The sequence below is a fragment of the Molothrus ater genome, chromosome 30 (assembly GCF_012460135.2).
Source record: "Molothrus ater isolate BHLD 08-10-18 breed brown headed cowbird chromosome 30, BPBGC_Mater_1.1, whole genome shotgun sequence".
In the NCBI taxonomy this organism is placed as follows: Eukaryota; Metazoa; Chordata; class Aves; order Passeriformes; family Icteridae; genus Molothrus; species Molothrus ater.
The window spans coordinates 1979879-1995682 of NC_050507.2; the positions used below are offsets into that span (position 1 = coordinate 1979879).

Below are 15804 nucleotides of genomic sequence, written 5' to 3' on the forward strand. Positions count from 1 at the left end.
CCCGCGGCAGCACCGGGGACGCCCCCAGAGGGATCCCCCGGGCCCGGCGGGACCCGCCGAGGTCACAGCCGGTGCCAGCCCGGGGATACGGCCCCGAGCCCTCGGGACAGGTCAGACAGGAGGGTGCCGGAGCTGTCGGGGGTCCCAAACGCCACCGAGGGCCGCGGGTTGCAGCCCCCCCCATCCCTCGCTCGGTTCCCGGAGGGTGACACCGGCAGCCCCCGCAGCCGGGATTAGCTGTACCCCGGGAGAGGCCGCGGGGACTGCGGCGGCTTCGGGGGAGGAAACCCGAGCCCAACCACCCCGACAAGGCCACGGGGGTGCGGGGAGATCCAGGGATCCCCAGGGATGCACCCCGAGCCCCAGGCGGGGACACGATGGTCGCACCAGGGTGGGCAGGGGCGTGCAGGGTGCCCGTGCCCGGCCGCTGCCCACGGCTGGCTCCGTGCCCCGGGTCTATATTTATCGGTAATGACAGGCTGCTCCGGGGCGTGCCCGGTCCCCCGGCCGTGCCCTGCCCCGCTCAGCCGCTGCCACGCGTGACCCCGGCTGTCCCACGGCCACCTGCCCCTTTCCGGGCACACGCAGCCCCAGGTCGGGGCTATAAAAAGCTCAGCGTGGGGTGGCAGCTGCCACAAGGGGGACGGGGGGGGGTGGTCCCGTGGTGGCTCTGACAGGAACGGGATGCTCCGGGATGCCTGGCAGCACGCGGGAGGGACGCCGTGAGCCGCCGGGGCTGCGGGAGCCAGGCCATAAATGTCCAGCACGGAGCTGTCCTGGAACGGGGACAAGGCAGGAGAGCGTGGGGGGGGGGGCGGCCGATCCCCCCAACCCCGTTCCATGGCACGTGGCACACACAATTGTCAGCCCCAGATCTCCACAGGCTCCCCTGGGGGGGACAGGGAGAGTTGGGGTCCCCAGACAGCCCGGCCAGAGGGGAAACTGAGGCACAGCAGAGGGCTGGGGGCTCTCGGTGCTCCACCTGTGCACACACCACTGTTGTAGCAGCCCCCCCAGCTCTGGGGGTGCTTTGTGTCCCCCAACTCCTTCAGCGGCTCTGGGGGGCACCGAGGCAGGTTTGGGGGGCACCCCAGTGCCCATCCTGTGCGGGCACCGCGTCCCTTGCAGGAGGAAGGGCTCGGGGTGGGACTCGCTTCCCGCCGGCTGCCGGAGGAAACGGGGCAGGAAGGGCCTGGCCGGGGCCCCGCAGCGCCGGGACGTGGCCGAAGGCACCGGGGCTGCAGCGGGCGGGGGGACACGGGGGGGTCCCCGGCAGCTCAACCTCGTCCAAGGGGACATCTGTTGGTCACCCCAAGGGGACAGCGTGGGGCTGGGGGGGAGCTGCAGCCCCCAGCCCCCCACGGGGCTCTGTCCCCCCTCATTCACAGCCACACATCGCTGCAAATCCTCTCTGTATTGGCGAGGTACAACAGCCCGGGGAGGGGGGGGCAGAGCAGGGCGGGACCCCCAGGGCCCCCCCAGCCTGGGGAATTCGGGGCTCCCCCGGTGCTCCCCCCTCCCCAGAGCTCCGTGAGCCGCTCCAGGAGGGTCCTCACATCTGTCCCTCAGTGCTGTGTCCGTCCCTCAGCGTCACGATCCCCACAGCCCGGGGGCGGGGGAGCCAAACCAGAACCCCAAACCAGAACCCCAAAGCTCCTTCCTGCAGCCCCCCAGGGATGGGGGGGGTGGCAGAGGGAATGAAGCCCCTTGCAATAAATAAATAAATAGTCCTGGAGGGCCCGGGCTCAGAGGTGACTCTCCTCCTCCTCCAGCGCCCGGTTGAGCCCCGGGATAAACTTGAGCAGCCGCTGGCGGAAGCTGCTGTGCCGGTTCTTGCGGGGGGCGGCGGCGGCTCCGTCCCCGGGGTCCCCGGCCCGGGCCCAAAGCCTCCCCGCAGCCCCCGGGCCCCCCGCACACTTGAGGCTGGAGCTGCGACCCAGAGCGGGTCGGGGACGTGGTGGAGGGGGCGCGGGACCCCCGCTGTCCTCATCCTTGTCCTTGTCGCCGTCCCGGGAGCTGGAGGAGGCGAAGACGCAGGTCTGGTAAAGGGAATCATCGCTGCCGCTGGCACGGGAGGAGCCCCCCGGCAGTCCCTCCCCCTGCAGGCACCAGCGGATGGACTCCAGCGTGTCGTAGATGCTGGGGTCCTTGGCCACCACACCTGATGGGGGACACGGGGGTGTCAGGGGGGGCTGGGTGGTGCCCCAAAACCCCCTCCCACCAACCCCCTGAGCCCCACTCACCCCGCACCAGCCGCTGCTCCTGCACCATCAGCGAGCGAAACTCCCCCCATTTCTCATAGAGGGTTTGCTGTGGGGAGGGTGAGGGGGTCAGGACGCTGCTGAGGGGTCCCCAGGACCCTGCTGAGGGGTCCCCAGGACCCTGCTGAGGGTGTCAGGACCCTGCTGAGGGGTCCCCAGCCCCACTGGCAGCCCCTGCTCACCTTCAGGTACTGCAGCCGTGCCTCCAGCTCGGCCCTCCTGATGGATGTGCCATAGAGAGTGTCGAGCCTGTGGGTCAGCAGCTGTCAGCAGTGGGGAGCTGCAGCCCCCCGAGCCCCCCCTGAGCCCCCCAGCTCACCGGAGAACGTTTCCTGAGCTCTTGATGATCTCCACGATCTCCCGGTGCCGGATTCCCTCCACGTTGAGCCCGTTCACGCCCGTGATGGTGTCCCCTGGAGCACAGGGTGAGCAGGGGTTCAGGGGGGGCTGCTTCCCTCTTCTGGGGGGCCCCCCCAAGGGCTCCTGGCTCCCCCCAGGATGCGCTCACCAGCCTTGAGCCCCGCGGCCTCGGCCGGGCTCCCGTCGTGCACGCGGCACACGAAGGTGAACATCTCCACGCTGTTCCTGTCCTGGTGGTGCAGCCCGTAGGTCTGCAATGAGGGGTCTGGTGAGGGCCAAGGGGGCACCCCGACCCCCAGGGACCCCCCCCAGGAGCAGCCATGCAGTGTTTGATTGCTGCTGGGGGGGCTTGGCCTGATGGCTGCACCCCAAGGTGCCCCCCCAGCAGCACAGCCTGGGGAGGTTTGGTGACTCTGTCACCTCTAAAAATAACCCCCAGCTCAGAGACAACTTAAAAATACCCTCATGCAAAGCAAGGTGCGGGTAGGAAGGGTGGGGAGCAGGGCCAGGCTCAGCTCAGCTCAGCACCCACCTGGATCTCGAAGCCAAAGGACTCCTCTGCCTTCTTCTCCAGCATCACCACCCTCCTGGGGGACACAGGGGTCAGGGCACCAGGCACGGCCAAAACCGCCTGTGCAAACCTCAGAATGCTGCTTTGGGGTCCCCAAAATGCCTGAGATGGGATTCACCCCACTCTGCCCCCCAGTTTGCCTTTGGGTGTCAGGCAGGATGCCCACAGGGTCTGGGGGTGTCTGAGCTGTGACCCCATGGCTGCTCTCACCTCCCCCATAAAATCCCCCTCACTTCCAGCCCTCCTGGGGTATCCAGAGTGGAACAATGTCCCCAAGGCCAAGCTCCAGCCCCCTGGGACAGGGACCCCAGCCCCACTCCAGCATCACCACCCTCCTGGGGGACACAGGGTATCAGGCACACCCAAAACTGCCTGTGCAAACCTCAAAATGCTGCTTTGGGGTCCCCAAGGACAGGACACCTCTGCCTGAGATGGGATTGACCCCACTCTGCCCCCCAGTTTGCCTTGGCCAGAATCCTGTGGGTCTCAGGACCCCACAGGGTCTGGGGGTGTCTGAGCTGTGACCCCATGGCTGCTCTCACCTCCCCCATAAAATCCCCCTCACTTCCAGCCCTCCCAGGGTATCCAGAGTGGAACAATGTCCCCGAGGCCAAGCTCCAGCCCCCTGGGACAGGGACCCCAGGCACACCCAAAACTGCCTGTGCACACCCCAGGATGCTGCTTTGGGGTCCCCAAGGACAGGACACCTCTGCCTGAGATGGGATTCAAACCCCCCAGTTTGCTTTGGCCAGAATCCTGTGGGTGCCAGGCAGGGTCTGGGGGTGTCTGAGCTGTGACCCCATGGCTGCTCTCACCTCCCCCATAAAATCCCCCTCACTTCCAGCCCTCCTGGGGTATCCAGAGTGGAACAATGTCCCCAAGGCCAAGCTCCAACCCCCTGGAACAGGGACCCCAGCCCCACTCCTGTGCCCCCTGTCCCTACCTGTGCTCCTCCGGGGACTGGCTCGGGGATGCCCACTTGAACCCTGTGTCCTGTGACAAAGGAAGAGCCATCAGCCCGAGGGGACACCCGAGGGGACATCCCCCACCTCCTGCAGGGACAGCCACCACCAGGACAGCACCGTGCCAAGCCAGCACCAGCACCCGGGTGCCCCCTGGGCATAACAGGGCTTTGACCAGGGCTCAAAGGCACCCTCAGAGTGCCCCGGGCTCGCCCCACGCTTTGACGTCAGCCCCACCGCGCCCACCCCACGCGCGCTCCCAGGGGCCCCGGCACAGAGGGGCCCTGTTGTGGCCACAAAATCGGGGTTTTTGTGCAAAATCCACCCCCCCCAGCCCAGACAATGTCGCTGTTGTGGCAGGAGAAGAGGCGTGGGCGGGTGGAGGAACTGGCAGGACCCTCAGGAGGGGACAGGGCTGTCCCCAAATGCCCCTCTGGGGCTGCTGGGCTCTGGCAGCCCCAGTGCAGCGCAGGCAGTGTCACCAAAAGCTGTCCCTTGAGGGTGGCAAATGGCACAGCTTGGTGGCAGCGGTTCCCTCTGTGCTCTGCCTGCCACACGGGTGTCACCAGCCCTGCTGGTGTCACCAGATAACAACCGCCCTCCCCAACTGCACCCACAGGCACAAAACCACCAGGAATGGGAAAGTTGTCGCCTGTCACGCTGGGCCCCACGTCACCACAGGGACAGGAAGGGACACCCTGGACCCCTCAGGCACATGTCTGCTGGTGGTGGCCTTGCTGGCCAGGCCACCGTGCGCGTCTGGGCTGTGGCAGCGCAGCCACTTCTGCTCCGGATGTCGGCCCCGCTCTCGCTTCCCCCAACGCTCAGGAAGCGCCACGGGGCCGGGGGGAGCCTCAGGGCGGGGTCGGGCCCAGCGTCACCACAGAGGAGCTTTTCCAGGGGCCCTGTGCTCCTGCAAACCAGACCTGGGGAGCTCTGGGACCTGTCCCTTACTGTCCTTAAACCAGACCTGGGGAGCTCTGGGACCTGTCCCTTACTGTCCCTAAACCAGACCTGGGGAGCTCTGGGACCTGTCCCCTGCTGTCCCTAAATCAGACCCAGGGCACTCTGTCCCTTACTGTCCCTAAATCAGACCCAGGGTACTCTGGGACCTGTCCCTTACCCTAAACCAGACCTGGGGTACTCTGGGACCTGTCCCCTGCTGTCCCTAAATCAGACCCAGGGCACTCTGTCCCTTACTGTCCCTAAGCCAGACCTGGGGTACTCTGGGATCTGTCCCTTACTGTCCCTAAATCAGACCAAGGGTACTCTGGGACCCGTCCCTTACCCTAAATCAGACCCAGGGCACTCTGTCCCTTCCTGTCCCTAAACCAGACCTGGGGAACTCTGAGACCTGTCCCTAAATCAGACCCAGGGAACTCTATGACCTGTTCCTTACCCTAAACCAGACCTGGGGTACTCTGGGACCTGTCCCTTACTGTCCCTAAACCAGACCTGGGGAGCTCTGGGACCTGTCCCTTACCCTTCCTAAATCGGCCCTGGGACACTCTGTGACCTGTCCCTTACCTAAATCAGACCCAGAGCCCTCTGTGACCTGTCCCCTACTGTCCCTACACCAGACCCTGTGATCTGCCCCTTATCCTCCCTAAATCACACCTGGGGTATTCTGGGACCTGTCCCTTACTGTCCCTAAATCAGACTCAGGGTACTCTGGGACCTGTCCCTAAATGAGACCTGGGGCACTCTGTGACCTGCCCCTTAAACCCCCTAAATCAGACCCAGGGTACTCTGTCCCATACTGTCCCCAAATCAGACCCGGGGAACTGTGACCTGTCCCTTACCCTCCCTAAATCCCACCTGGGGTACTCTGGGACCTGTCCCTTACCCTCCCTAAATCCCACCTGGGGTACTCTGGGACCTGTCCCTTACCCTCCCTAAATCCCACCTGGGGTACTCTGGGACCTGTCCCTTACCCTCCCTAAATCAGACCCCGGTCCTGGGGTACCCTGTGGCCAATCCCTTGCCCTTCTCACGGGACAGAGTCCAGGGGGGCCGTGGGGTCACTCCCGTCCCAGTGGGGTCACTCCCGTCCCAGTGACAGAGCCACAAACAGGGGGGTCGGAGTCTGGCCCTGCACCCTAAAAGCTGCAGGGCAGGACACGGAGAGGGACCAGGACAGGATGTGGGGCTTGGGGACACTGGGAAGGGGCACAGGGAAGATTCCTGAGGGAAGGTGAGGAGGGACCTTGATGTGGGGGCTCGGGGGGGAACCAGGGTGGGGGTACAGGGATAAGCCCGGGGCAGGACGTGAGCAGGATCCGGGACAGGATGTGACGCTTGGGGGGACAACACGGAGCGAGCGGGGACGGGGACACCGGGAAGATGCTGCGGGAGGATGGGACAGGGGTGAGGAGATGCTGGGGCAGCACAAGAGGCTGGGGGCGGCCATCGGGACACCGGAGCGGGATGGGGACACGAGGGAACCGGAGCGGGATGGGGACACGAGGGAACCGGAGCGGGATGGGGACACGAGGGAACCGGAGCGGGATGGGGACACGAGGGAACCGGAGCGGGATGGGGACACGAGGGAAACAGAGCGGGATGGGGACACGAGGGAAGCGGAGCGGGATGGGGACGCGAGGGAAGCTCGGGCGGGATGGGGACACGAGGGAAGCGGAGCGGGATGGGGACGCGAGGGAAGCGGAGCGGGATGGGGACGCGAGGGAAGCTCGGGCAGGGCCCCGGAGCACGATGAGAGCCCAGGAGGAGACACCGGAGCGGACCCGCGGGGCGCAGCCACCGGCGGCCGGGCGGGACGGGGACACGGCGCAGCCCCGCTCTCCCCGTTACCGCCCGCGGTCCCGGTGCACAACCGGAGGCACCGGGGCGGCTCCCCCTGCAGCCCTACCTTGCGCACACGGGGCAGGGTCCCGCCGGCCGCCGCCAGCGCTCGGTACAACTCGGCGGGCCCGGGGCTCTCCGGGGCCGCCGCCGGTGCCGCATCTTCCTTCGGCCGGAGCCGCCGCCGCCGCCGCCGCCGCAGGGTCATGGCCGGGCCAGGCCGTCCAGGGAGCCGCTATATGGACCCTGGGGGTGGGGACACGGCGGGACGCGCCCCTTTTGGGGCCGGACCCACCCACTTGGGCGTTAAAGCGCGGCTTTGGAGATAAACCACGCCCAGGGTCCGGCTGGGACCGGCAGCTCCCCGGGCACGGATCGGGACCACGTGGAGTTCAGGGGGGTCTGGGGTGAGGGTCCTGTGAGGGGACCCCAACGGGGTCCAGTGAGGGGGGTCCAGGGGGGGGTCCAGTATGAGGGTCCTGATCAGGGACCCCATAGAGGAACAGTGGAGGGTCCAGTGAGGGGGGTCCTGTTTGGGGACCCCCATGGAGGTCCGGGGGGGGTCCGGTGTGAGGGGGGTCCTGCTCAGTGACCCCCATGGGGGTCCGGTGTGAGGGTCCTGATCAGGGACCCCATAGAGGAACAGTGGGGGGGTCCTGCTCGGGACCCCATGGGGGAATAGTGGAGGGTCCAATGGGGGGAGTCCTGCTTGGGGATCCCGTAGGGGTCATGGGGGGGAGGTCCTGCTCAGGGTCCCCATGGAGGAACAGTGGAGGGTCCAGTGGGGGGGTTCTGCTCGGGGGACCCCATGGGGATCCAGTGGGGGGGGGGGGTCCGATGTGAGGGTCCCACTCGGGAACTCCACTGAGGTCCAGTGGGGGGGGATCCTGCTTGGGAACCCCATGGAGGAATAGTGGAGGGTCCAGTGGGGGGGGGTTCTGCTCAGGGACCCCATGGGGGTCCAGTGGGGGTTTAAGCGGGGGGATCCTGCTTGGGAACCCCATGGGGGTCCAGTGGGGGTTTAAGCGGGGGGATCCTGCTTGGGAACCCCATAGGGGTCCAGTGGGGGGGGTCTGGTGTGAGGGTCCTGCTCAGGAACCCCATGGAGGTCCCACGCAGGGGCCCCTCGGGTGGGGTCCATCAGGACAGAACAATTCGGGTCCCTGTTTCGGGATCCCGCAGGGGCCCTTCATGAAGTTCTGCACGGGGATCCCCCGGTTGTCCAGCGTGGGGGTCTGGAGGGAGGGTCCTGGGCACATCCTCAGGGACACCATGGGGCTGAGCGTGGAGGTGCAGGTGCTCCTTGGGGCAGCAGAACCCGGGGGAGGCGCTGCCCTGAGGGTGCAGGGTGCGATGCTGCTGGGAATTATCACGGGAAGCACCGTGGGGAACCAAGCAGGGATGCAGGGATCACCGCAGGGATGATTTGGGGAGAAACCGGGGAGGTTTCCGGGAGCAGAAGCAATGCCGGGCTCTGCTGCTCCCCGCCAGCTGCCACCAAATCCGCATTTGGGATTTAATGGGAGGCAGGAGCTGGGGCAGGGGCGGCCGCAGCCCCCGGGCCGGCTCCCAGCGGGATTTAAGCCGCTCCTGCAGGGTCTGAGCTGCGCTGGGACACGGAGGGAAGAACAATTCCCGGAGGCGGCCGCGGTGGCTGCTGCGGACACAACGCGCGGCTCCGGCTGAGCCCCGGCGAGAGGCAGAGGGAATTTTCCAGCTGGAGTCGAGAGCTTTGCCCAAATGTTTGTTTAAAATTTGCCAAAAAAAATGAAGATCGTAACAATCCCCGCTGGCGTTCCACCCAAACTTCCCGCCCACAGCCCGGCCTGGGGTTACCAAGAGACAAATTTGCTGCAGGAGCAGAGCTGCTCTGGGTCGGAAGCGCTGGGGGAAGGATGGGACTGAGCCCATCACCGACCCTGAGTCACCAAACCACCGGGAATGATGAGGAAAACCCCATTTTGTGCCCAAAGTGTGGTCATGGCTTGGCCCCTGAGCTGCAGCCACCCCAGACTGTTTTCCCATTCCATCTCTGGAGGAGCAGACCCATTTTGCTTTAAAATTCCCAATATTCTGACCTCAGTGCTGCCCACGTTTGCAGGATGGGGCTGGATTTTCCTGGGGACTACAGCAGGAGCTTCAGACAAAGCTGGGCACGAGGAAGGACAAACCCAGATGGTGCCTCCCCCTCCCCACCTTGTCTGAGCCCGGGGGGGACCCCAGATTTTCCCCTTGATCCGCTCACAACTCATCTGCAGGAGGCTCTAATTAAGGAATTAGTAGGGACAGTTGATGCAGCACCATTTACCCTCGGAGCAAACAGGATTTTGTGGTTTGCTGTGGGATTTCTCTTTCCTCGGAGCTGTGGAGACTCGGGGATGCTGCAGGGAGGTGCCCACTGTACCCAGCACAGCCCCAGGGATGCTCTGAGGGGATCTCCAGGCATGAATCTCCAAATTTATTTATTCTCTGTGACCCTTCCTGCTCTGTGTCTGTCCCTGAGTGGGAGCTCCAAGTTCAGCTGGGTGGAAAACCCCACCTGCCACCTCTTTGTGTCACCTCCACTATGCTGGTGGCACTTCCCGAGTGCTTGGTGGCTGTTGGAAGCTTCATATCCACTAAAAATGGGAATATTCAACATTAAAATGTTTTGCCCAGGATTCCTAAAAAGATAATTTCAGTTGTGAGGGACTGGGCTGTGCCCTGCAATTCCCACCCCTTTCCAGTGAACGGAGATTGCAACACCTCACATGAATAAAACAAACTTTTAATAATGTACAGCAGAAATCGACAGCCTGGTTTTTTATATTAAACAAAAGATTTCCTATCTTACACCGTATGTACATTTGCATACTGAAGAGGTAAAGTGGCTAAGTGGCTATTTTCATACAGTCCTTTGCTAAGAAAAATGTACAAAACCAAACAAATCAAAAAAAGGGGCAGAGAAGTACCAAGAGTTCTGTCCTGCAGCCACGTACCGCTGATGGACCCCCCTGTCCTTATCCTGCATGGAACTGCCTGGAATGCACTTTTTGCTCCTTTTTTTTTTTTCCCCCCAGAGCTGCTGCAACGTTTTGGAGGCGAGGCAGCGATTCCCCCCCCGCCCTGTGCTCCGACAGCTCGGCAAGCACTGGCGCCCCCGGGCACCGACGATGCATGAACAAAGTGCTGTGGAAATGCTACATGGTCAGCGTTAGCTCCTTCCCGCTGGCTTTTCCCCATCTCTGCTGAAGATTTCCCCTAAAATCCTGCGGGAAGGGACCTTGCCCTCCTCGCCTCATCTGTTCCTGAGCCCTGCTTGGTTCGGAGCTGAGGCAGGTGCAGTGTGGCTACAGTTGGAGGGGGCGAGTGCAGTGCGAGTTCAGAGCTGTGGGCAGCGGGATGGGAGAGACAAGGGGGGGCCTGAGCTGGGCCTTGGCCCCTCCTGCCCACCCCAGCTCCCACCCTCGGGCCTGTTCCACCGGCCTGGGAGTCCTCAGGGCCCCCCTCGGCTCCTAAGTCCAGGTTTAACTGGGCTAAAGCAACATTTAGGGCTTCCAAATCCAGGTTTAACTGAGCTAAACCTGCAGTGAGGGCTTCCAAGTCCAGGTTTAACTGGGCTAAACCTGCATTGAGGGCTTGCAAGTGCCCCCCTCGGCTTCTAAGTCCAGGTTTAACTGGGCCAAACTGACATTTAGGGCTTCCTCCAAGTCCAGGTTTAACTGGGGTAAACTGACATTTAGGGCTTTCTCCAAGTGCAGGTTTAACTGAGCTAAACCTGCAGTGAGGGCTTCCAAGTCCAGGTTTAACTGGGCTAAACCTGCATTGAGGGCTTCCAAGTCCAGGTTTAATTGGGCTAAACCTGCATTGAGGGCTTGCAAGTGCGGGTTTAACTGGGTTAAACTGACATTTAGGGCTTCCTCCAAGTCCAGGTTTAACTGGGCTAAACCTGAATTTAGGGCTTCCAAGTGCGGGTTTAACTGGGTTAAACTGACATTTAGTGCCCCCCTCAGCTTCGTAGTCCAGGTTTAACTGGGTTAAACTGACATTTAGGTGCCCCTCTCAGCCTCTAAGTCCAGGTTTAACTGGGTTAAACCAACATTTAGGGCTTGCAAGTGCCCCCCTTGGCTTTTAAGTCCAGGTTTAACAGGGGTAAACTGACATTTAGTGCCCCCCTCAGCTTCTTAGTCCAGGTTTAGCTGGGTTAAACTGACATTTAGGGCTTGCAATGCCCCCCTTGGCTCCTAAATGCAGGTTTAAGGGATGTGCATGGGAGGCTCTGGCTGAGATGTGACTCAGGACAAGCTGGGAGGGGACAGGGGACCCCCAGCCCTGCTCCCAGGGCAGATCCACGCTGCCAAAAACTCCTTTGGGGGTGCAAAACAGCTCCTAAAATGCTTCCAAACCCACACTCCTCACTTTGTACAAGGTCATGGACACACAGGGAATCGGGGAGAGGGACACACGGACAGGGACACAGACAGCAAGAACACAGGGACTGAAATAAAGACAACCCTGGCAGCCAGAGCAGAGATGAAACCTCACCTTTGAGAGCAGGAGCAAGGTCAGAGTAGAAACAGTTCCAGTGTAAATCGAGCTGTGCATTTTGGTTTTTTTTCCTTTTTTTTTTTTTTTTTTTTTGCAGTGATTTCTTTACAAACCAACGGGTCAAGAGGTAATAATTAGAGATTGTTTTTCTGCTCTTAGAAAGAATTAACAATATTCAAAAAAGTTAAAATCCAGACCCTCCCAGAAAACAACAACAACAGCAATAATAATAATAATAATAACAATAATAATTAAAAAAATAATAATCAAAACCACTCCAGTTAAAAGTTATGGCTTCAGAGTTCTCTACTGCAGACACTGACCTGACCTCCACAGCACAGATCTTCCTGACTGCCAAAGCCATCAGGGCAGCCACAGCCCTCACTTCCAGAGTCTCTGTAGTCACCCCACCTCTCCCTCACCTGGATTCGGCCTTGAATCAAAAGAAAACCCATGCAGATCCCCCCACCCCACACTGAGACACAGCCACTTCCACATTAGGAGATATTTATACACCTAGATTAAAAAGATGGATGTTGATTCCCAACCCACTGTCAGATCCTGCCCAGCCCCTCTGGGAGGACCCCCAGAACTGAGATCACAGAATGAGCCAGGCTGGAAAAGACCTTTGAGATCATCAAGTGCAACCTATGACCTAACCCAACACCTCCTCATCAGCTAAACCATGAGTGCCATGCCCAGTGATTTTTTAAAGATGTTCCTTTGTGACTCCTGCACCTCCCTGGGCAGATGATTCCAGCACCCAGTCACTCTTTCAGTGAAGAATTTCTTTCTGATGTCCAACCTAAACTTCCCCATGGGCAGCTTAAGGCTGTGCTCTCTTCTGTCAGTGGTTGCCTGGGGGCAGAGCCCAACCCCTACCCGAGCACAGCCACCTTTCAGGGAGTTGTAGAGAGGGATAAAATCAACCCCTGAGCCTCCTTTTCTCCATCTGAGCACCCCCAGCTCCCTCAGGGCTCCTCACAGGGTTTGTGTTCCCAGCCCCTCTCCAGCCTCTTTGCCTCCTTCCCAAACTGAGGGGCCAGAGCTGGACACAGAACTCGAGGTGCAGCCTCACCAGTGCCAAGTACAGGGGCACAATGATCCCCCTGCTCCTGCTGGCCACACCATTCCTGATCCAGGCCAGGAGCCATTGGCTTTCTTGGCCACCTGGGCACGCTGCTGGCTCATGTTCAGCCAGGCCACTGTGCAGCCACTCTGTCCCCAGCCTGTCCTGCTGCACCACCAGGCCCCCAGGAATCTGCCTGGATGGTGAAGTTGGGAACTGAGTCCTGCACTCCCCCAAGGCACCTGCTCCACCTCTGACACAACTTAATCCCCTCTATCAAGAATTACAAACCCCAGGGGCTCCAGACAAAAAAAAGGAACACCTGGATTCCAGGAGTGATTCTCAGTTCCTCATTTGTTTCATCTTAAAAAAAGGGAAAGGTGCAGCCTCACCAGTGCCAAGTACAGAGAAGAATGATCCCCCTGCTCCTGCTGGCCACACCATTCCTGATCCAGGCCAGGAGCTATTGGGCATGGCCACCTGGGCAAGCTGCTGGCTCATGTTCAGCCAGGCCACTGTGCAGCCACGCTGTCCTGCTGCATCACCAGGCCCCCAGGAATCTGCCTGGGTGTTGGAGTTGGGAACTGAGTCCTGCACTCCCCCACAGCGCCTGCTCCACCTCACACAACCCCAGGGGCTCAAGACAAAAAAAACCCTGGATTCCAGGAGTGATTCTCAGTTCCTTACTTGTTTCATCTTAAAAAAAAGGGAAGGGGTGGCAGTGAGGCAACCTGATGGGCCGTGGTGGCGGCGCCCATCGGGGAGCCGGGGATCCGCTCTGCAGCAGCCTGTCCAAGCTCCACGAGGCTCACGACTCAGCACGGAGAGCACCAGCAAACAGCTCACAAAGGGGACACTCGAGAGTTGCACATGCACAGGAAGCACGGACAGAGATGAGGCACCCACAGGCAGAGACAGCGCACGGCTACGGAGGAGATGACCAGGCACAGGGACACGCGCGCCTCGCGCATGCACACGCCGGGGCGGCCCCGACGGCCGTCAGGGCGCCGAGCTGGACTTTTTCAAGCTTAAGAAAAGGAGGGAGAGAACGGCTGTTGTGAAGCTGATCAACTGTTCTGGCTCAGCCTCTTGGAAGAGAGCACCATTTGTTTTGCTTTTTCTGCATGAACGTGCCAGTCCCTGGAAAAATCCTCGTGAGTACGGCAAGAAAAACCTTCCCTTCCCTTTCCCTTCCCCGAGCACCCGGGGCCGGCTCCGACCCCACCAACGGGTGCTCAACGCACACTGAACTTTACAGGGATTTCCTTTAAAGGAACAAAGAGTTAGGATCATGGCTGAGATCCCTCAGGTGAAGTCCCTCTCAAGTCTCCACGCTCTCAGGAGGTGATCACAAAAGGTTTTGGATTGTTTCATACCCAAGCAGGGAAGAGAGCGGTTCCGTAGGCTCCGTCCCCCTGCCTAGCAGCCTGCAGGTCCCGCTGTCTGGTTGTAGCAGTAGGTTGGGCTGAAACACGAGGTAGGCCTCCATCACATGTCTACTCTAGCACAGCAGCTCCTGTGCAGTTTGCTCCTGTTGAGGCTCAGAGCCTAAATTTTCACATCTTCCTGGACACTGAGCTGGGAGAGGGTTTTCTTGATGCGGAGGGCAGTGAGCCGAGCCGCTCCGTTGGCGTACCAGCACTCTCGCATCATCTTGCCCATCACCCGTAGTGCCTGGCCAAGAAACAACAGCAAATGTCAGTGCTCTGCTCTTCCCCTGAGCCCACCTGGGTCTGCCAGGCTGCTGCTCTGCCTGGGCACTGACACGGCCTCCACATCCCCCAGAATCAGAGCACATCTCACAAAACTTGTTACCTTATCCTGGGGGAGTCATGGAATGGTTTGAGTTGGAAGAGACCCTCAAGTCCATCTCATTCCATGCCCTGCCATGGGCATGGACAGCTGCCACTATCCCAGGCTGCTCCCAGCCTCCTCCAACCTTGGACTCTTGCAGGGAAGAGGCAGCCCCAGCTTCTCTGGGCATCCTGTGCCAGGGCCTCACCATCCTCCCAGGGAAGAATTTCTTCCCAATATCCCACCTAACCCTGCTCTCTGGCACTGGGAAGCCATTCCCTCCTGTCCTGGAACTCCTTGGAAAGATTCTCCCCTCCTTTTTCTTGCAGACTTCCTCCAAATACTGCAAGGCCACAATCAGGTCAGCCCAAAGCTTCTGTTCTCCAGGCTGGACAATCCCAGTTCTCTCAGCCTTTCCATGGAGATGAAAGCAGACCTCACCTCATAGCTCTGCCACCAGTTTGGGATGTTTGGCCGTAATTTCTGGTCACACACAACCTTCCTCATCTCCTCAATGGAAGGATCAGAGGGTACAAGGTCATAGTAGGGAAGCTGATACTCCTCATGGATACCTGAAAGGCAGAGCAGGGAAAAATCAAATTCCTGGGAACAGGGACCATGGCCACTGTGGTTGCTAAAGACAGACAGATGGAGGTTTGGGCCCATGACTCACTGCTGAGATGCGTCAACACTTTGCAGTTATTTAGAACAGAAATGAAGAATTTGGAATTGGAGCTAACAAGAAAAATTCAGGGAAATAAAATGCAGCTGCCTAAACTGGAACAGAGTCAGCAGGCTGGGATCAACACCTCCCAGCAAGGCGCCAGGGTCACTGAATCTCCACTGTCACACGTGGGATGATGCTGCAGCTGCACGTGCCAAGACATTTACACTGATCTGGGGGAGTCCCCCACCAACCAGCACCACCATTGCCTGAAAACCCACCCAAAGGAACATCAGCCACCACTGGGAGCACCACCACCCTTGAGCCAACACTGGCTGGGCTTAGCAGCAGTCATGAGTCACTTCTGTTACCTCCCTTGGTGACAACACACGGGGACATGTCCTCCCACAGCCCTGCTCTCCCTCAAACCTCCCAAACCTGATCAAACCTCCCTCCTCCTGATCAATGGAAGCCCCAGGTTTGGAGGAGAGCCAGGAGCAAGCATGGCCACTGGCCCAGGCACACAAAGGACAGGACATTTACCTCCTGCATTGCACCTTCGGGCAATCTCCCAGTAGACCAAGCCCAAGGCGTAGATATCAGCACATTTAAATGAATCAAAATGTTTCATGTTGATGGTTTCATCCAAGACTTCTGGGGCCATGTATCTGCACAGAGAAATGAAAAACATTTCCATTCTGAGAGGGAATTTTCTGGAAGACAGTAAATGATCAGTTTTCCCACACAGCACTTCCCAGCAGAAAAAGCTCTGCTTGGCATCAGAACAGAACTGG

At 60.3% G+C, this 15804-nt stretch overlaps 2 protein-coding genes across 3 annotated transcripts in view; both read right to left on the minus strand.

The window, feature by feature from the left end:
* Window positions 1-1399: 1399 nt before the first annotated feature.
* Window positions 1400-7164, minus strand: TAMALIN (trafficking regulator and scaffold protein tamalin). Its single transcript, XM_036399765.1, has 8 exons — window positions 7024-7164; window positions 4136-4185; window positions 3154-3208; window positions 2770-2872; window positions 2581-2674; window positions 2444-2510; window positions 2244-2310; window positions 1400-2161 (listed from the first exon to the last, which is right to left on the minus strand). Exons 1-8 carry the CDS (start codon window positions 7162-7164, stop codon window positions 1746-1748), a joined length of 993 nt encoding a protein of 330 aa, XP_036255658.1. The 3' UTR covers window positions 1400-1745.
* Window positions 7165-9707: 2543 nt separating this feature from the next.
* ACVR1B (activin A receptor type 1B) overlaps window positions 9708-15804 on the minus strand; it is a 29330-nt gene continuing 23233 nt past the window's right edge. The window contains exons 7-10 of one of the 2 annotated variants that reach the window (XR_008508913.1): window positions 15554-15678; window positions 14788-14918; window positions 10798-14226; window positions 9708-10755 (exon numbers count right to left, since the gene is read on the minus strand). Coding sequence is in view for 1 of the 2 variants with exons in the window: in XM_036399981.2 (XP_036255874.1) it covers window positions 14101-14226; window positions 14788-14918; window positions 15554-15678 (382 nt within the window). In the remaining variant the exon portion in view is untranslated. Of the gene's footprint in view, window positions 14227-14787; window positions 14919-15553; window positions 15679-15804 lie in introns of both variants that reach the window. The other variant, XM_036399981.2, reaches the window with a different exon arrangement.